General features: G+C 41.7%; 1 protein-coding gene across 1 annotated transcript; it reads right to left on the bottom strand.

The window, feature by feature from the left end:
• Nucleotides 1-12944: 12944 nt before the first annotated feature.
• LOC139365952 (transcription cofactor vestigial-like protein 1) lies at nucleotides 12945-14809 on the bottom strand. Its single transcript, XM_071103015.1, has 4 exons — nucleotides 14617-14809; nucleotides 13630-13713; nucleotides 13318-13366; nucleotides 12945-13052 (listed from the first exon to the last, which is right to left on the bottom strand). The coding sequence occupies exons 1-3, from the start codon at nucleotides 14807-14809 to the stop codon at nucleotides 13323-13325; spliced, it is 321 nt and encodes a 106-aa protein (XP_070959116.1). The 3' UTR covers nucleotides 12945-13052; nucleotides 13318-13322.
• Nucleotides 14810-21927: the final 7118 nt, after the last annotated feature.

Here is a 21927-nt window from a genome sequence, read left to right as displayed (position 1 = left end):
AAAAGCCTATGAGTCAGTGGTCTTTCTGCCTTAGAATACATGCTGAAAACACACTTAGATTCTATCAAATTAATTGTTTGCATAATTTCTAATCCCCATATTGTTATATATATTTTTTAAATCATACCACCACTCCTCTGATTGGAGTAAAGAAATGGATAAACAATACGTTATCTAGTGCTACTTACAGCTATTTTTGCGCACATATACAATACACTCAAATTTTGTCCACAGACTAACGCATCTTTCCCAGTACACTACCGTTTTACTATTTCCTTTTGCAATACATCCTTCTATTTTGAACCTCTCTATTTTTAGAATTTCTACTGAGATTGTCCTAAAAATAAACACTTTACCTTAGAGTATAATCTTATTTCCCAATGATTGATAATGTTTTTTCAGAACCCATCTGAACGCCGGCAATGTGACTTTTTGAACAATGGGTGGGTCTAATCCTGAATGCCGCTAGATTGAAACCGCATTCCAGACAGTGTCTATTCCACAAGTTACCACCAGCTAAATTGATTATGTTTTGCCTATTTACTCTGTTCCATCTGACTGCGGAATCCACTGTCTTATTAGCCCAGCCAGGCAATTTATAAACTTGATCTCAACTATAAAAATCATTTAGACATTATCTCACATTTATTTTAGACTAAAATGTAGTTTTCAACAGCAGAGATTTGTATAAACCTTGCTGTCTGTCTCTCTGACATTTGCAACATTTGCAACATTGTTTCAATATTCAAATTGGATCTCAAGCTGTCCCATAGTAGCCTAGTGGTTAGAACGTTGGACTAGTAACCGGAAGGTTGGAAGTTCAAACCCCCGAGCTGACAAGGTACAAATATGTTGTTCTACCCCTGAACAGGCAGGTAACCCACTGTTCCTAGGCTGCCATTGAAAATAAGAATTTGTTCTTAACTGACTTGCCTAGTTAAATAAGCATTCATTGAGCATTCTTTTTTTGGCGAGTATTTTACATCATAGTTTAAATTGAAAGAATGGATGCACTTTAAGATTTAAGATTTATACTAGCCATTTTAAAGGGGCAATCAGCATTTGCTTCATCCATTTTCGGACTCATAAAGTAATATGTTCCTATTGATTCTTTAAAATATAACTTAGAAATGCCTCATGAGCTGACTTCAAATGTCGTACGCCATCAGAACCCAAATTTCCTGCTCCAATGTTTGTAAACAAAGTAAAAGTAAATAGCTTTAAAACATGGTTAAACCTATAATGTTGATATCATGGATGGTCAGTCCTTGCATCCATACTGTCTGTGAATTTGAGTGTGGTTACATTTATCCAGCCCCATCCCTCGGCTTTGTTATTGTTTCAACTGCCGATTGTCACTTTAAGAAATAAATGGTTATCGTTTGGAGGCACACAAACCAATTAATTCCTTTCTCTTTGGAGTATTTGCCTCTTTCATTTTTGAACATATATCAGGGATTTCACCATGAGGCGAATGGTGACTTTAAAACAGTTACAGAGTTAATGGCTGTGAACAGAAAACTGAGGATGGATCAACAGCATTGTATTTACTCCACAATACTAATCTGATTGACTGAGTGAAAAGAAAGATGCATGTACAGAATAAGCATATTCCAAAACATGCATAATGTTTGCAATAAGGCACTAAAGTTAAGCAAAGTAATTTCTTTTTTGTCCTGAATACAAAGTGTTATGTTGGGGGCAAATCCAATACAACACATTGCTGAGTACCATGCTCCATATTTTCAAGCATAGTGGTGGCTGCATCATGTTACAGGTATGCTTGCAATAGTTAAGGACTGGGGAGTTTTTCAGGATAAAAATAAACGTAATGGAGCTAAGCACAGGCAAAATCCTAGAGGAAAACCTGGTTCAGTGTGCTATCCACGAGACACTGGGAGATGAATTCACCTTTCAACAGGACAATAACCCAATACACAAGGCCATATCTATACTGGAGTTGCTTACTAAGAAGACAGTGAATGTTCCTTAGTGGTCGAGTTACAGTTTTGACTTAAATCTGCTTGAAAATCTTTGGCAAGACCTGAAAATGATTGTCTAGCAACGATTAACAACCAATTTGACAGAGCTGGAAGAATTTTGAAAATAATAATAAGCAAATGTTTTACAATCCAGGTGTGGAAAGCTCTTAGAGACTTACCCAGAAAGACTCACCGCTCTAATTGCTGCCAAAGGTGATTTCTAACGTATTAGCTCAGGGGGTTGAATACTTGTCTAATCAAGATATTTTATTTTATTTTTCTTCCACTTTAGAACTTTTCTTACAATTTGACAGAGTATTTTATGTAGATCGTTGACAGAAAAAATGACAATTAAATCCCACTTTGTAGCACAACAAAATGTGGAAACATTTTGGGGTGGCAGGTAGCTTAGCGGTTAAGAGCGTTGGGCTAGTAACCACGAGGTGAAAAATCTGTCGATGTACCCTTCAGCATGGCACTAAACCCTAATCGCTCCTTTAAGTCATTCTGGATGAGAGCGTCTGCTGAACTACTTAAATGGAAAAGTTAAGGGGTGTGAAAACTTTCTGAAGGCACTGTAAATATGCCTGTTTAACCTTATCATGATTAAATATGTAAGCTGCGATATCACTAGAGAATTAATCAGTGTAACTTTACATTTAATCAGGAGACCACAAGGCAATTTCAAGTTTGTATCTTTTAGAGACCCAATTCGTAATATAGTACATTTGTGTTTTAGGGGTGGCAGGTAGCCTAGTGGTTAAGGGCCAATAACCTAAAGGTCGCTGGTTTGAATCCCCAAGCCTGGAAGTTGAAAAAAATCAGATTTTCTATCCTTGAACAAGGCAGTTAACCCCCAATACCAACTGTTCCCTGGTTGCTGATGACGTGGATGTCGATTAAAGCACCTCTCTGATTCAGAGGGGTTGAATGCATTCAGTTGTGCAACTGGCTAGGTATCCCCTTTCCAGAGAAATTATCCAAGTCCTCAATAAGGCCTTTGAAGATTGAGGACTCAAAAAAAACTTTACTCATCAGCGTACATTATTACTTTTGTCTCTAATCCCTTCATTGTTTGCCCCTTAATTAGATCATTATTTTTTTTTAGAGCTAACAGTTCAAAGGCCATAATAAATAAGTATGGTGACAGAGAGAAACCTTTTTACGCCTCTTGACAATTTAAAGTTCTCAGAGAAGTAACCGTTATTTATTATTTTTTTATAAAGAATTGTTGTACATTATTTAATAGTTATTTTAAAAATCCAGGCACTTATAAACTGATTCTAGACATACTGTATCAAAGGCTTTCTCAAAATCTGCTATAAAGATTAGACCTGGTTTCCCTGCATTCTCATAGTTTTCAATTATTTCTAGTAGTCTAATGTTTTCTCCAATATATCTTCCTTTGAGGATTGTCCGGTATTGGAAATGAGAAATTATGCAAGTAATGTTATTTGATAGTCTAAAAAACAACAAAATAGTGCCTTTTTAATTCTATGAAAAAACATTCTGCCAATATTTCTGTGTGGAAGGGTTTTGGACCTCCAATTTTTCTTTTGTATTGCCCCCTGGCTCCTGCTTCAGTAGGAGATAGATCAGTCCCTATTTTTGTGTGTCTTTTTTTTGTGCGTGTTTACCAGTAATTAAAACATAGATGGATCTTTCAGTAGTTCCTAAAAGGTTTTTATATCTCTATTGGAATGTCATCAAAGCCGTCTGAAAGGAAACAATTTTCAACCACAGTTCGTCCTGTGTAATTAGGCCTCGCACCTAGTTTAACATTACTTTTTGGGGAGAAGGATATCACAAAACTCATCGTCAAGTGAGGCTGACCAGACGGGCAAACCAGAATGAACGCACCGTCTTTTCCTCTTCAATCTGAGCCAGATTGACAGCACTCTGACCCAATGAGAATGGGGGGAACCAAAGGTGGCCAATCATACATCAGTGGTGGCTAGGTTCTAAATGTGTTTGTGAAACTGAAATAACACATTACCATGGGAAAAATCTAAGGGACATTATATTATAATGTCACCTGTAAACTTCTTATTGTTCCACATTGACAGCTCTGTTTCTCTGTAACTAATGAGCTAATTAGTCATGTGTAGCGCTGCACTGCTACTGTTGTGGCACACCTGGCTTCTGAGTCACTGATAGACTCTGAATTTAGGAGAAGAGCGTGTCCAACAAATTGATTGGACGGAGCCTCTGTGACAAAGGCAGATGGTAGCGCATCAATCAAACTGCTGAAATGGATGTCAAATGACTCCCCTCATCTCACTCCAAAAAATAATACATGTAAATAGAATGCTAAGGATGCCTGGAACTTTGAGTAATTAGCTAGTAATGTCAAATCTCCACCAAATATTTTTATTTTTTTAAATGTATTTTATACATGTATTGAGATACAGGTGAACACTGTTTGTTTAGAAGTCCTCAGATGTCTATTGGTGTTGAAGCCAAGGAACAAAGGCTCTTCTGTACCACCAGTGGTGACACGTTATACACAGGAAGGAACCACACAAGAGTTTTGTGTATGCGTGTGTTTGCGTGTGTGTGCACGTGCATGTGAGATGTGTCAAAATCAAATCAAATCAAATTTTATTTGTCACATGCACCAAATATAACCGTGAAATGCTTACTTATAAGCCCTTAACCAACAACGCAGTTCAAGAAATAAAGTTCAGAATTATTTACCAAATAAACTAAATAAAGTTCAGAAATATTTACCAAATAAACTAAAGTAAAAAATATATATAAAAAGGAAAACAATAAAATAACAATAACGAGGCTATATACAGGGGGTACCGGTACCGAGTCAATGTGCGGGGCCACAGGTTAGTCTAGGTAATTTGTACATATAGGTAGGGGTAAAGTGACTACGCATAGATTATAAACAGCAAGTAGCAGCATTAACAGTGTAAAAACAAAGGGGGAGGGGGTGTTAATGTAAATAGTCCGGGTGGCCATTTGATTATGGCTTGGGGTAGAAGCTATTACGGAGTCTTTTGGACCTAGACTTGGTGCTCCGGTACTGCTTGCCGTGCGGTAGCAGAGAGAACAGTCTGTGACTTGGGTGACTGGAGTCTTTGACAATTTTTTGGACCTTCCTCTGAAAACACCTAGTATATAGGTCCTGGATGTCAGGAAGCTTGGCCCCAGTGATGTACTGGGCCGTACGCACTACCCTCTGTAGAGCTTTACGGTCGGATGCCGAGCAGTTGCCATACCAGGTGGTGATGCATCTGGTCAGGATGCTCTCGATGGTCCAGCTGAACCTTTTGAGGAACCAGGGACCCATGCCAAATCTTTTCAGTCTCCTGAGGGGACGACTGTCTTGGTGTCTTGGTGTGTTTGGACCATGATAGTTCAATGGTGATGTGGACACCAAGGAACCTGCTACTCTTGACCCGCTCCACTACAGCCCCGTCGATGTTAATGGGGGCCTGTTCGGCCCTCCTTTTCCTGTGGTCCACAATCACCTCCTTTGTCTTGATCACATTGAGGGAGAGGTTGTTGTCCTGGCACCACACTGCCAGGTCTCTGACTCCTCCCGATAGGCTGTCTCATCATTGTCGGTGATCAGGCCTACTACTGTTGTGTCGTCAGCAAACTTAATCATGGTGTTGGAGTCGTGTTTGGCCACGCATTCATGGGTGAACATGGACTACAGGAAGGGACTAAGCACGCACCCCTGAGGGGCCCCAATGTTGAGGATCAGTGTGTCAGATGTGTTGTTGCCTACCCTTACCACCTGGGGGCGGCCCGTCAGGAAGTTCAGGATCCAGTTGCAGAGGGAGGTGTTTACTCCCAGGGACCTTAGTTTAGTGATGAGCTTTATGGGCACTATGATGTTGAACGCTGAGCTGTAGTCAATGAACAGCATTCTCACATAGGTGTTCCTTTTGTCCAGGTGGGAAAGGGCAGTGTGGAGTGCAGTTGAGATTGTCTCTGTCTGTGTCTGCATTGTGTTGGATGGTGGGGGGATTTCTGGGTTCTGGCATTGTCCTTTTTTCATTTGGACCGGGGTTGTTACAGTACCAGATGAGAAAGTGCTAGAATTAGTGCAGAGCCACCAATAATCAACAAGCAGGTGTGTGGAGATAGCTGTTCCTCTATCTGCAGCAGACAATGGTGCCTATAGTGAGGGGTAGACCTCAACATGCTTGGCAATCTAATTAGGAAAGGGGTGGGGGGTGTAGGGAGAGGGCACCAGTATACCACCAATCTATTACCATGTAACTGCAATTTCATAACTGCAATCTCATATCTAGTAAATGCAGCAAAGAATGCAGCGGGGAAATTGTTCCTAGGTGAAGGTAGAAGTGAGAGTTTTGGTGTATTGTTGTTCACAGTGCCATACATTTATTTTTCATTTTTATGAAAGGATGCAACAGGGCTAAAGAATCACACAAGAGCTCATCCAGATGTGTTGTTTGATTGATTGAGCCTGACTTACTTCGGTTTGAATGAGGTAAACAAACATACTCATTGTTCTCCTTCAGACGAATAAATCAAAATTGAAAGTACTCTCGCCAGGCCGGTAACATTTATAGACGGGGGAGGGTTTAAGTCTACAAAAAGTAGAAAACTCAAAGTTTAAGTAAAAGTAAAGGCTTTAAAAAATATATATATATATTTCACCTTTATTTAACCAGGTAAGCAAGTTGAGAACAAGTTCTCATTTACAATTGCGACATGGCCAAGATAAAGCAAAGCAGTTCGACACATACAACGACACAGAGTTACACATGGAGTAAAACAAACATACAGTCAATAATACAGTATAAACAAGTCTATATACGATGTGAGCAAATGAGGTGAGATAAGGGAGGTAAAAGGCAAAAAAAGGCCATGGTGGCAAAGTAAATACAATATAGCAAGTAAAACACTGGAATGGTAGATTTGCAATGGAAGAATGTGCAAAGTAGAAATAAAAATAATGGGGTGCAAAGGAGCAAAATAAATAAATAAATTAAATACAGTAGGGAAAGAGGTAGTTGTTTGGGCTAAATTATAGGTGGGCTATGTACAGGTGCAGTAATCTGTGAGCTGCTCTGACAGTTGGTGCTTAAAGCTAGTGAGGGAGATAAGTGTTTCCAGTTTCAGAGATTTTTGTAGTTCATTCCAGTCATTGGCAGCAGAGAACTGGAAGGAGAGGCGGCCAAAGAAATAATTGGTTTTGGGGGTGACTAGAGAGATATACCTGCTGGAGCGTGTGCTACAGGTGGGAGATGCTATGGTGACCAGCGAGCTGAGATAGGGGGGGACTTTACCTAGCAGAGGCTTGTAGATGACATGGAGCCAGTGGATTTGGCGACGAGTATGAAGCGAGGGCCAGCCAACGAGAGCGTACAGGTCGCAATGGTGGGTAGTATATGGGGCTTTGGTGACAAAACGGATTGCACTGTGATAGACTGCATCCAATTTGTTGAGTAGGGTATTGGAGGCTATTTTGTAAATGACATCGCCAAAGTCGAGGATTGGTAGGATGGTCAGTTTTACAAGGGTATGTTTGGCAGCATGAGTGAAGGATGCTTTGTTGCGGAATAGGAAGCCAATTCTAGATTTAACTTTGGATTGGAGATGTTTGATATGGGTCTGGAAGGAGAGTTTACAGTCTAACCAGACACCTAAGTATTTGTAGTTGTCCACGTATTCTAAGTCAGAGCCGTCCAGAGTAGTGATGTTGGACAGGCGGGCAGGTGCAGGTAGCGATCGGTTGAAGAGCATGCATTTAGTTTTGCTTGTATTTAAGAGCAATTGGAGGCCACGGAAGGAGAGTTGTATGGCATTGAAGCTTGCCTGGAGGGTTGTTAACACAGTGTCCAAAGAAGGGCCAGAAGTATACAGAATGGTGTCGTCTGCGTAGAGGTGGATCAGAGACTCACCAGCAGCAAGAGCGACCTCATTGATGTATACAGAGAAGAGAGTCGGCCCAAGAATTGAACCCTGTGGCACCCCCATAGAGACTGCCAGAGGTCCGGACAGCAGACCCTCTGATTTGACACACTGAACTCTATCAGAGAAGTAGTTGGTGAACCAGGCGAGGCAATCATTTGAGAAACCAAGGCTGTCGAGTCTGCCGATGAGGATGTGGTGATTGAAGTCGATTGAGTCGAAAGCCTTGGCCAGATCAATGAATACGGCTGCACAGTAATGTTTCTTATCGATGGCGGTTAAGATATCGTTTAGGTCCTTGAGCTTGGCTGAGGTGCACCCATGACCAGCTCTGAAACCAGATTGCATAGCAGAGAAGGTATGGTGAGATTCAAAATGGTCGGTAATCTGTTTGTTGACTTGGCTTTCGAAGACCTTAGAAAGGCATGGTAGGATAGATATAGGTCTGTAGCAGTTTGGGTCAAGAGTGTCCCCCCCTTTGAAGAGGGGGATGACCGCAGCTGCTTTCCAATCTTTGGGAATCTCAGACGACACGAAAGAGAGGTTGAACAGGCTAGTAATAGGGGTGGCAACAATTTCGGCAGATAATTTTAGAAAGAAAGGGTCCAGATAGTCTAGCCCGGCTGATTTGTAGGGGTCCAGATTTCAGAACATCAGCTGAACGGATTTGAGAGAAGGAGAAATGGGGAAGGCTTGGGCGAGTTGCTGTGGGGGGTGCAGTGCTGTTGACCGGGGTAGGAGTAGCCAGGTGGAAAGCATGACCAGCCGTAGAAAAATGCTTATTGAAATTCTCAATTATGGTGGATTTATCAGTGGTGACAGTGTTTCCTATCTTCAGTGCAGTGGGCAGCTGGGAGGAGGTGTTCTTATTCTCCATGGACTTTACAGTGTCCCAGAACAGTGTCCCAGTTAGTGTTGCAGGAAGCAAATTTCTGCTTGAAAAAGCTAGCCTTGGCTTTTCTAACTGCCTGTGTATAATGGTTTCTAGCTTCCCTGAACAGCTGCATATCACGGGGGCTGTTCGATGCTAATGTAGAACGCCATAGGATGTTTTTGTGTTGGTTAAGGGCAGTCAGGTCTGGGGAGAACCAAGGGCTATATCTGTTCCTGGTTCTAAATTTCTTGAATGGGGCATGTTTATTTAAGATGGTTAGCACTTTAAGTAGCCTACATCAAAAAACAGAGTTCAAATTTGATTGAGGATGTGTTTTCAACAGAACAAAGCCAACATTTCATCTTCATTTTATAACATCCTCAAGTTTAGAGTGTTCAAATCCCGGAGCCAACCAGGTGAAAAATATGTTGCTGTGCCCTTGAGCAAGGCACTTAACCCCAATACCTCCAGAGTCCTGGACAATGGTGACCCTAGCCATAATCCCAATCCCTGCACGTGTTTTAGGGGGAGTTTTTAATCACCTCATTCTTCCTGCTTTTCTTCTTTGCCTTTTCTTCTGATTTTCAGACTATTTTCAGTCCAGTTATTCAACATAAGTTGCAAATTAGTGTTATGATGTAGGACGGGGCAGAGAAGAAAGGAACAGCCATTAGGCATGGCACAGTATGCCTTCAAATAGTACCACTGAGAAAGGACGTATGAGCTCAGCGGAAAGCTGAAATGGGCAACTCACAGAATAAGTGACAGCTAGAGTAGCTTTAACGGACACCCCCTATTAGCCTTCTCCCATATCTGTCTGCACTCTACCTATGCTACTGCAGAAACACAACGCAAACTCAACAGCTCTTAAGTTTCCGTTGCTCTCTTTTTAGTGGCACTGAACAAGGAATATGGCAGTGAGGTTTGAGACCTCTTAGCAGAGTGCTTTTAATTGTATTTTGTCATGTATAGGATGGTCATTGTCACTATTAACCAAACATTCTACATAAATTATCAGCCCCAAATTCTAAAAGAAAAAACGATTGTATTTGTATTATTGAAGATAATCCACTATACCCCCATGTTGAATTCCCCGGGTCACTTGCAGCATTTGGAACTGCCGATCTGTGGTCAAGAATGCAGAGTTCATCTCAGCCTATGTTGCCTTTCATACCCTTTACCTTTTGTCCCTGACGGAAACATGGATCACCCCAGAGAACACTGGTACTCCAGCTGCTCTCTCTTCACCTGACTACGTTTTATCTCGTAGTCCAATATCATCTGGTTATCGCGGTGGTGGCACAGGGCTACTAATTTATCCTAACTGGAGATTTTCTCTTTTCTCCCTCTCTCATCTCCTCACTTGAATTCCATTATGTCACTGTCACTTGTACACTCAAACTTAGCGTTGTTGTCATGTATCACCCACCAGGTGCCTCACCCTTTTTGGCCTCACCCTTTCCCAATCCCCTCCAACTCACAAGGCAGGCAATACGCTTGACCTCATCTTTACTAGAGGCTGTTTGCCTACTAACCTCACTGCAACCCCCCTCTAGGTTTCTGATCACCACTTTGTTTCCTTTTCTGTCTCCCTTTCCTCCAACCCTAACCACTCAGCCCCTACCCAGATGGTCTTGCGCCGTTGCAATCTTTGCTCTCTCTCTCCCACTACTCTCTCCTCTTCTATCCTATCATCTCTCCCTTCTGCAAAATCCTTCTCCCTCCTGTCTCCTGATTTTGCCTCTTCGACCCTAGTCTCCTCCCTTTCTGCATCCTATGACTCGCACTGTCCCCTTTCCTCCCGGGTGGCTTGGCCCTCCCCTCCTGCTCTGTGCTTGAGTGACTCATTGCGAGCTCCCCACTGCCTTCTCTTCCTCGGTATCTGCAGCTAAATCCACTTTCTATCACTATACATTTGAAGCTTCTGCCTCTAACCCTAGGAAACTCTTTCCCACCTTTTCCCCGCTCCTTAATCCTCCTCCCCCTCACTCCTCCCTCTCTGCATTTGTCAACCACTTTGAAAAGAAGGTTGACAACATCCGCTCCTCATTCACTCAGCCTATTGAGTCCACTGGTCCCACTCACACAGAACTACCCTACGCCTTGACTTCTGTCTCTCCTCTCTTTCCAGAAGAAATCATGCGACTAGTGAGGTCTGGTCGCCTGACAACCTGCCCGCTTGACCCCATCCTCTAATCCCTTCTCCAGACCATCTCTGGAGATCTTCTCCCAATCCACATTTCCCCGATCAACTCATCCTTGACCACAGGCTGCGTCCCCTCTTGACTTTAAAATGGCCCGAGTCGCTCCCCTCCTCAAGAAACTAACACTCAACTAACTGACGTCAAAAACTATAAACCTGTATCCTTTCTTTCTTTTCTTTCCAAAACACTTGAGTGTGCTGTCTCTGACCAACTCTCTCGCTATCTCTCTCAGAACGATGTTCTTGACCCTAACCAGTCAGGCTTCAAGACGTATCACTCAACCGAGACTGCTCTTCTCGGTGTCACGGAGGCTCTCTGCACTGCCAAAGCTGACTCTCTCTCATCCTCCTCTATCCTCTGCCTTTGACACCGTGAACCATCAGATCCTCCTCTCCACCCTACAGGGCTGGGTGTCTCAGGCTTCGCACACTCTTTGATTGCATCATACCTGGCAAGCCGCTCCTACCAGGTGACGTGGAGAGGATCAGTGTCTGCACCACGTACCCAAGCTCTTCTCTGTCCTGTCACCCCAATGGTGGAACCAGCTTCCCCCTGAAGCTAGGACAGCAGAGTCCTTGCCCATCTTCCAAAAGCACCTGAAAGAGGTAGGAACCTCTTCAAAGAGTATCTTAAATAATCCCCCTCCTCACCTCGACCCCCCCCCCCCCTTTCTAGTTCTGACTTTGCTGTTAGCTACTTTATTGAGGAAAAGTGTACTTACTATGCCTGTGATATGTGGTTGTCCCACCCATCTATCTTAAGATGAATGCATTAACTGTATGTTGTTCTGGATAAGAGCATCTGCTAAATTACTGAAGTGTAAATGTAAATACACATAATGAACATAAAAAAATGAATGCAAAAACATGACCATATTTAGTAGTCTAGTATTTATTTCAATTTGAAAATGAAATACATTTGGCACCTTTTTCCTCTTCTTATTTTCAGCCACAGGATGGCAGTATTGTCACACTTGTTCTAAATGGCTTGAGGTCTGTTCCTGTGAAAGTAATGTAAACTATGTGCACTTGACAGGCGAGAGATATCTCATCTGATCCAGTTCATCATGTATTTCCACTTCATTAAAGGTAGACTCAGCGATATGACGTAGATGCAGAAAGTAAACAGCAAGGCTCAACTTCTCCCGTTCTGGTCCTGTGGCTACCACGCTCTAACAGGGTGAAGTGAACCCATGCACAGATACTGTGTGGGAGCAAAGTCTTGCGTCTTGCTCATCTCAAAATATGCGATGCTGCTCGTGGCAATGTCATTTCCCTGAGTCTACTTTTAAGATGGAACAGATTGTTTTTTAAATGTTTAATCACGAATCACAACTCAATTATTACAGTAAAAGAGGTTTGTGTCAATTCCTACAGATCGTCTACTTGGTATTCTCATCAGAAATCTCTGAATAACAAAAACCTCTTCATAAACATCTTTCATTTTCATGGTTACATTGGCAATCATTTATTAGGATATCAACTGCATTTCATTAATTTGCTACGTGCAAAAAATGAAAACAGTTTCTGTTTCCATATCACAACTGAAAATCACATCAAAACCCCCTCCTTTAGAAGTCCACACATCAGAGGAAACAGATATTCCTAAACACCAACATTTCAATAAAATAGTCTTAAAAAACATTGTAAATTTTCTCCACAGTCGATACAGGCTACTTTTGACATAACACGGTTTTTCTTACACATGCAAAACACTCCCCTTCTCCCTCTCCCTCCCTCTCTCTCTGTCCTTGTGTATAAAAGTTATTGAGTTGTAGGCAGCATACTGGCGACTGGCAGTGGTTGTCACCTTGGTCTTTGATGTGAATTATGATCCGGTTTGCAAACTGGTTAGTCAGTAAGTGATTTGTTTCTGAGAGGCAGTTCCAGCTGTTGCATTGCGAGGAACTGAAGTCATCCTTTGAAGAGGAACAGAGCGGAGAGTTACCGGCACTTCCTTCTTCTAGTGGCTGTGGAGGAGGCCTGTCTGATAACCAGAGGAGTGAACACAGCATGCACATGTTGCAGACTCCTCTCTTCCCTGCGCGGTCATGCTTCATTTAATACCAATAGAGTTCCCTTTTCTGCAGACCTATTCCCAAAATAGGGTAGAATAGGTGTTGAATAACTCAAAAGAGACCTTTGGAAAACCAAGCAAACCACCAAAATAAATTAAGTTTAAAAAAAAAAACACTGGAGCATAGATACTATAAAACCTCCCTAATCTTTACAAAATCCAAAGGATATGGAATTACAGATTTATTTGTCAGTTCACTATCTAATCTATGTGAAAGAAAGAAGTCTCCCTCTCCCTGCACATGCATAGTGATAAGGGATCTGGGTAGAGGCAGCCATACCTGAGTCAGGGTTCATGGGGTCTCTGAAGCCAGGTTGACCCATCCAGCTAGGGAGGAGCTCTGGTTTGGAGCCCGAGGCCACGCCTGCAGCCACCTCTGACCGGTCACTATGGAGGAGATTGAGCAGGGAGTTGGTGTAAGGCTGTCCAGTGACCCCCAGGCCCTCATGGGACATGGAGTGAGGATAGTCCATGGCAGGCAGGCCCAGACCACCATGTTGCCTAGGAGCGAAGGCCAATGGGTTGGTGCTCTCATCTGGGGAGCTGAGAGCCAGGCGGTGGCTGGAAAGAGACTCATTGGTGCTGCTCAGATGAAGGCGACCAGACACAGGGGGAAAATGGTCTTCAGACCAAGATGGGGTTGGAACAACCCACTGGCAAGATGTTGAGTCAGACTCTGAAACAGATGTGGATAGAGAAAAATACATCCACAAAGAGTCTAGAAATGTGTTAATTTTGTACATTTCACATGTCAGTGAACACACGTTTTCTTGTTTGGTGCACACAGCATCATGATGATAGCATACAAAGTTCATTGCAAAAAATGAAATGCCTTTTTTAATATATTTTTTTTGGGGATAGACAAGCTGAAATTAGCAGATAAAATCTAAGTCTATAAAATAACATTACCTGCATCATTTCAACATATATATATATATATATATATATATATATATATATATATAGTGCATTATGTGGTATTGTGTGTAGATTGATGAGGGAAAAAAAACAATGTAATCAATTTTACAACAAAATGTAGAAAAAGTCAAAGGGTCTGAATACTTTCCGAATGCACTGTATACTGGCTCTGGCAGCCAAAACAGCCAATTACTCCATCTAAACCTGAATCGATTCTCAATTGCGATATGGTTCTAGAAACATGAAGCCCTTAGCCTTCATATCACATCAAAATCATTGTCAGACTGATAGTACCTGCATTCATAATTCAAGCCTGATTTAGATCAATGTACACTATATGGCCAAAAGTATGTGGACACCTGCTTGTCAAACATCTCATTACAAAATCATGGGCATTAATATGAAGTTGGTTCCACCTTTGCTGCTATAACAGCCTCCACTCTTCTGGGAAGGCTTTCCACTAGACGCTGGAACATTGCTGCGGGGAATTGCTTCCATTCAGCCACAATAATATATATATATATTATTATAAAAATGTATATATTATATAAAGTTTATTTCCTAATTGCACTGGACTCCAAGTGTATTGGCCAATCACTCAATCAATCACTCCAATCTTAATTCCAACCTTCATTGCATAGTTAGGTATCAGTCTGCTCACCAGATTTGACAGCCTTGCGGCTCTTTTTGCCCTTCCCGCTGGGGGCCTTGGTCTTACTGGCCTTGCCGAGGGCACGGTTGAAGTGTTGGTCCACCATGCTACCGATGTCACCCTGGAAGTAGGTGAAGATGACTCTATTGGACTGTTCCTCTGTCTTTAGAACTACCTGGGGGCTACCTGAATGTCCTGCCATCGCTGACTCAACTTAGATCCTGTGGGAACATAGTAGAGTACAATGGTTGGAAGGTAGAGAACATTCATATTTTGCCTAACAAGTCCATGCATCATCTGTAGGCTAGGCTACCCATACAGTATGTGATTGCTGAGTTATGGCTTGTGTACGTCCATAATTAAGGGATATGGATATAACATTATAATGCACAGTTCAGACACTGAACTTATGGTGAGTCAAACTGAATAGAAATTAAAAGTCGTCTGGCATGGACGGTTAAGAGCTTTGCTTGGCATACCGATTGTTTTCATTCAACCGCTCTCAACACTGCAGCAGACTTCCTCGTTGGTTTTGGGTTCAATTCAGGCATAACAGTAGCCGACTAAACAACTCCATGACATTGTTCTTTGTAAACGCGGCTTATTCTTTGGGTGTGGAAATCCATCGATTTTGATTTTAAAAGCTTTATTTTATGTGACGTTCGAACTCCAGTCCGCACACACTAGTCACCGCTCAACTCCATCGTGAATCGTGGAGTTGAGTTTAGTCGGCTGGCATAACAGTGACCTCTCACAGAAGTCCACCTAAGAATCCGAGCCCATGATTGTGCTTCCCGCGGTGGGTGTGGCCAAGCAACCTTTACAATTAACATATTTTAACATACATTACCATTTCTCCTGACAGTGGAAGAACTGCTCTGGCGCGCTGCCGGAAAACAGAGGCCTGTTTCACTTGCATAGCACCGAAAGAGGCTGCCGAACTATTGTCAGAAGTTTGATGAGGTGCATTGTGTGGTTTCAGAAGGCACTCTATCCCCACTCTTCCAAAGACAAAGATACGTGTTTTTAAGTTTGATACGGCGATAGAGAGGTTTTTGAACTAGGGCTTACTCTCTCCATTTTTGTTTTATTTACTGACTTGAGTGGCTATTGTAGCATCCATAGGAATTCACAGATCATCTCACCGTGAAGTAGTAAAAGGGTTATAACCTAACATTCATTTGTCATTTTGTTTTCCACTCTGCCGGGATGATAATTCAATAATAATTCAATAAGTATCAAGGTGATCTTATTTGATTCATCGAACACATGTTGAGAAATCGCCTTCATCTGTGCATGTATCAACATAAAATAATGGGCAGGATAAGCTATTCAAAACCTGACTGAAATGTCATCTTTTATTGGTCTTTATCTGTTATTTGCAAACAATGTCTGCTTGTCATTACACAAAGGTTCAACGTAAATCAATGCTTATTAATGTCAGCACATTACAGGCTGTTCACTACATCCTTTTTATGCAGTTTGGCATTTATTGAGATGACTCATGTACTGGAGGCAGCTCTGCAGAGCGGTCACTGCGCTCTAAAAATGAGGGTTCCTCAAGGGTTCTTTGGGAAGGGTAATGGCTCTATGTGGAACCATAATGGCCCAAAAAACCCTTTGAATTCTTCAATGGCTCTTTACAGTTCACAAAAAGGTTCTTTGCTCTTTTAGTGATAATTAATATGTTGGGGACCGGCTCATTAGAATATTTTGGGGTGTGGTTTACGCACAGCTCTTTTTGTACAACCGTGAGTGAGAATGTTTATCATTCCAGTTTATCTAATGTGTTGTGTTATGCCATTGCATATTATTTATGGCCAGTGATGGTGTCTTGTGAATGAGTCATGTATGGCCTGTAAGACAGAGACTGGGTTTTTGGGGACTACGACAGCTGACTTTTGAGGGCAAGGTTTTAATCATTAAAGCTGTGATTTTACCTGTGCTTTTATTAATCAGTTCTGTTTTTATCCCCCCTCGAAGGAGCATTTTAGACCTGGAGCGGACGCTTTTTTACTTCCTGTGGGGAGGCAAGTGGGAGAGGCTGAGGAGGGAGGTGGTCAAGAGGCCCAGGTCCAAGGGGGGGAAAGGCTTGCCTGACCTCTACTTGTTCCTGGGCAGCCGCTACACAGCGTTACATCTGACTCTTGCCACCTCCCCGGTCAACAACAAGACCCAGGCCCTCGCACGGTTCTGGCTGGGATCTTACCTCAGGACTCTGAGGCTGATCCCAGTCGACTTGCGAGCCCCAGTCTCTTTCCTGCTACCCCCGCACTACGCCCAGCTCCAGAAGTTTTTAAGACATTTTAAACTGGAAAAAGAAACAGTCACGGTTTTAACAAAACACCGCTCTCTTCTCTCTCTTGTGCAGGATCGGGAACCAGTGTGTCCAGTGCGCGGGCTCGCTATAGGTGAGCCCACAACGGTTTGGCGCAACGTGGCCCATCCTGCTCTCCTGAATCGGCATCGGGACCTGTCCTGGATGGTCGCCCACGAGATCCTCCCGGTCAGGGCCGTTATGCACTCACGGGGCATGGCGAGGACATCCGCGTGCCCCCGACCAGGCTGCGGCCAAGAAGAGTCGGTGAGGCACATGCTCTGGGAGTGCAGAGCCGCCAGGGACCTGTGGAAGGAAGCAGGCCCCCTGATCACCTCGTGTCTGCCAGCAGGGGAGGACCTAACACCTCAGCTCGTGCTGTATGGGGTGGGCCGAAGGCCCATTCCATCGAAGGCCTTCACCAAGCTCTGGCCCACCCTCACGTGCCTGAAGGAAGCACTGTGGTCCTCCCGTAACCTGCTGGTAGCGAAAAACGTAGAGACCACCCCCCAGGCAGTGGCCATGGTAGCCACGGAAGCCCTGGGGTGGTACGGAAGGAAGGGGGCCTCGACCCCAGGCGAAGGGTCCCCCACAACACCCTAGGTCCCGGCGGCCACGGCCTGACAGCGCTGCGGCGCCTAGGGCGATGCGCCTAGGGGAGGGATCTCCTCTGGGCCCCGAAGGACGGGACGATGATCTATTCAGAAGAGCAGGATGAGGTGAGCTTGATAAAGACTCACCCCGCTCCTGTACAAGGGACTGAAGACAGCCTTTTAACAAAGTGACTTTTTAACATGGTTTTTCATGTCTTAAAAATGTTTTACCTTTGTTAGATCATTAGTACACATTTTAAATGGCTTTTACAGATTTGATGTTTTTACAAGGAAAGTACTTTTATCCATGGTTGTTTTCATTGGTTTTAACAACATGTACTTTTTAACAAATTTAAATGTAACTTTCAAATGCTGTGTTTTATGCTTTGTTGCCGTTTTTATGTGTATCAATGATGTAAAAAATGTATGAGCTGTTTTTAAAGGAAATGTATCAATAAAACTTTTCCAAAAGAAAAAAAAATGTATGGCCTGTCAATTGAAAATGGTTGACTAAATCAGTCAGTGGGTCTCAATTCTCTCCTCAGGGACCCCCCAGCTGTTCCAGAGGTAGCTCACTTGATTCAACTTGTCAATTAACTCATTAATAACACCTATAGCATTTTAACAGTATAATGTGGCTGACCAGAATTAAGAACCCTGTATGGTTCTTCAAAAGGATCTACAAAGAACCTTTTAGATTGAAAAAGGTTATTTATGGAACCGTTCTCCATAAAGCATCTAGAAAGAAACATTAAAAAGGGTTCTAATAGCCCCAATTAGGGTTGTAACCACAGCTGGAGCCTTTTTTCCCGGTGCTATATAGATCCTTTTTTAACGGTTCTTTAGAGAACCATTCTCCATAAAGGTTCTGTAAAGAACCATTAAAAGGGGTCCTATATAAAAGGGGTCCAAATAGGGTTGTAACTACAGCACCAAAAAGGGTTCCGTTATGGTTACAAGTCAAATAACCCTTATCTGGGTCTATTTAGAACCATTATATTTTAGTGTGTCACTGGAGCAGACACAAAGTCATGAAATCTGATTTTAAACCTAACCTTAAACTTAACCACAGTGCTAACCCTAATGCCTAACCCTAACCTCAATTTAAGACCAAAAAGTTAATGTTTTTACAATATAGACAATGTTGGACAATCTAGAGGAAACGCTCAGTTTTGCCTCCAGGGCAAGATTCATAACAATAAAGGTCAACCTGCCTTTTGCATCACAACTTTTATCTCTGTATATAAATCGGCCTACCTTTTTTTTCAGTTAAATTATGTCAACAACCATGTAATATTGAATACAAAAGTTCCCAAGTGACATAGGTCAGAAAAAAATAAATACACCATAAAGTGGGGAATTATAATAATCAGACATGTATCTGCAAATATTGATAAAACTATACATTACGTATGCAGTCTTGTAAGATTATATTACAAAGAAATGCATGCCATGTACTCTCTCTTACCTGAGCAGGTGAGCTCCTCTGATCAAGGACCAAGTCCCAGGTTTGATTGATTGAAGTAACCCTTGATGCTGCCTATATGCAATTGCGCACAATTACTCAAAATAACGTTATTTTGACAACAGCACTGGCATTCCTCAAATGCTGCTGATAAAACACAACCTGTTAAGATTACTGTGCTCTCAAATTTCCAGATTGATGGAGAAAACATCGATCTCTTCGCTTATTGGAGTTTGTTCGTCAGAAACCCGCCTTCATTCAACACATCCTGCGCTCGAGCTGCCTGCTGTGTGGAGATATCGCGAGGGAGGGTGTGATGCGCTACGACAGTATGATGAGAATGTAACTTAACAACTTCCTCCACACACCGGCAGCACCTTATCAAAACATTCCTTAGTGAACTACACTGTCAAGAACTCGTATTCACGTTTAGAAAATGGCTTATGGGAACACATGCTATATGGAAAGAGTTTAATTATAAAGTGTAATTATAAAGTGTGGAAATATCTACTGTGTGATACTGAAAGGATTCAAATTAATACCATCGTTATAGAATGGCTGTTACGCCGAGATAACACCATTATCATACTTTTTTTTGTGCACTGTGCAAGTAATAATTATATTGTTAAACTAAGACAAGCTTTGTATGCTTGGTATAGATGTTTTCCTTTAGGCAGAATGCACAGCTGAGCATTTCACACAGTAATGTCAGACAATACTGTATTGCAATAATGTAATAAAATGTTTTTTTTATTTTATTTAGGGGTGTAATAACATGTTAATATTATATTTGAAATTCTTATTTTAAATAGCTCTCTTACAAAAACGAGAGCCGTATTCGTGATTGATATTATGATAAATGATGGCAGATTTCAGAAAGTACACTGACAATAACAAAAGTCACCACTGAGGTTTTCCTGTTACACATGCAGAGAACCACAATGATAGTTACAGCCACCAATGGAGATGTGGTGGGACATCTTTTCACTAGTCAATATAAGAACACAATGAGAAACGTGACGTTATGCTATTATGGACTTGACAAATAGCCTTATTGTCAGATGTGTTGAGAATGGACATTTTGAATGGACTACACTGTTGAACATGCTCACAATGTGTCCTCCACAAACTGTGTATACTGTCTGGGAGACACATGAGCCAAAAAAATTATATGTATTTTCCAAAATAAGACTCAGCTTTGACTTGGTTTATTCAATGTCATTTAAAGAGAATAAATACTCCCATCATACAACAAAGTGAGAAAAGTGATAACATACCAGAACAGGCACATAAATTGGAGTACACTGTATACCAGGGCAGGGCCTGTATTCATGCAACATAGTAGTGCTGATCTAGGATCCGTTTAGCCTTTTCATAATCATTTATATGGTTACATGGACAGAGGGTACCTGGTCTTAGAACAGCACTCCTACCTGAGCCACTTTAGGAAATGGGACTTATGACTGCAAAGAAGTGCATTAGTCCACATTTCAGCCCTAGGCCTCACCCTGCAGTAATCCTACAAGACCAGGAGTATTAGAGTATTAGACCCCAGAGGTCTGTCACATACAGTATATGAAGCTCTTCTTACAGACAAGATATTGGAAGCACCCCAACTTAATAGTTTTTTACCCTGTAGTGTAGAACATATACAGTGGGGAGAACATGTATTTGATACACTGTCGATTTTGCAGGTTTTCCCACTTACAAAGCATGTAGAGGTCTGTAATTTTTTATCATAGGTACACTTCAACTGTGAGAGACGGAATCTAAAACAAAATCCAGAAAATCACATTGTATGATTTTTAAGTAATTCATTTGCATTTTATTGCATCCCCCCCAATTTGTTCTCCAACTCATAAAACATTTTAGAAAAAGGCTCAGTGCCGTTATCCTTGCAAGGTGAAGTATTGAAAGGTATTGAAAACAGGGTTGTCAATCATTTTGATCATACCTTTAAAAAAAATAAGTATTACTTGTTAAACAAAATCTCTCCCACTGGGCACAGACGTCAATTAAATGTCTAGTTTGGATTTACATTTGCTTGAGTTGCCAACTAACTTGAATTCAATGTGAAATCAACCAACAATGTCACCCTGTCATTGGATTTAGGTTAAAAGTTGGGTGAAAAAAATACGAACTTTCCCTTACATATATGACTTTTTGCAAATCCAATTCGTTTCCAAGTTGATTCAACATCATCACATAGATATATATTTTTTTAATGACGTGGAAACAGCATTGATTCCACCGGTTTTTGCCATGGACTTTCTCTGAGCAATTGTATTAGAATAAAATAGTATAATTTCCCAATTTGTTTGAGCATACAATATAGCACAGTATTTTTATTATTTATTTTATACAGTAATTTTTGCTCATCTTTATCAAGGCTGTCAATAATTTCGGACCCCACTGTATATACAGAATGTTATTGTGACTTAGTAGTCCTATCTTTGTGTCAAAAGGCGAGCGTGGGAAGAGCGCCATTCATACAGTAAGCTGCATTTGAGATGGAGAAATGGAGAAAAGACTGAACATAATGTATCTCTACTGCATTATCCCCTATGCTAAACAACCCACATTCATCAACCTTCAAGTCTTTTAGAGATGGAGGTGAACATAATGTGTGTCATGAAATGTCCTGGATTTTTTCTCAGTTAAAATGGTGACAGATCCACAGATCAATGGTAGGCCTACAGTACATTGCATAACAGCAAGGAGGCTTTGTACATTTGTTTGAAAAGATCTGTTCTTTCTATGAAGTCAAACAAAGTCATTAAGTGTCCTTGACTCTTTAAACTTCACTATGTGTATGTTTTATTTATTTAACATCATGAAAAGAAGAACAGAAACAGATTTTGAGAAAGAGAAATGTCATTTAACAAAGAGAATGCATAAAGTACCAAAATATTGATCATACTCTACAACAATAGTCTGACATGAAG

Source organism: Oncorhynchus clarkii, chromosome 14 (assembly GCF_045791955.1).
Source record: "Oncorhynchus clarkii lewisi isolate Uvic-CL-2024 chromosome 14, UVic_Ocla_1.0, whole genome shotgun sequence".
In the NCBI taxonomy this organism is placed as follows: Eukaryota; Metazoa; Chordata; class Actinopteri; order Salmoniformes; family Salmonidae; genus Oncorhynchus; species Oncorhynchus clarkii.
The sequence above is the reverse complement of the archived record's forward strand: the minus strand, read 5'-3'. Positions and strand labels throughout refer to the sequence as shown.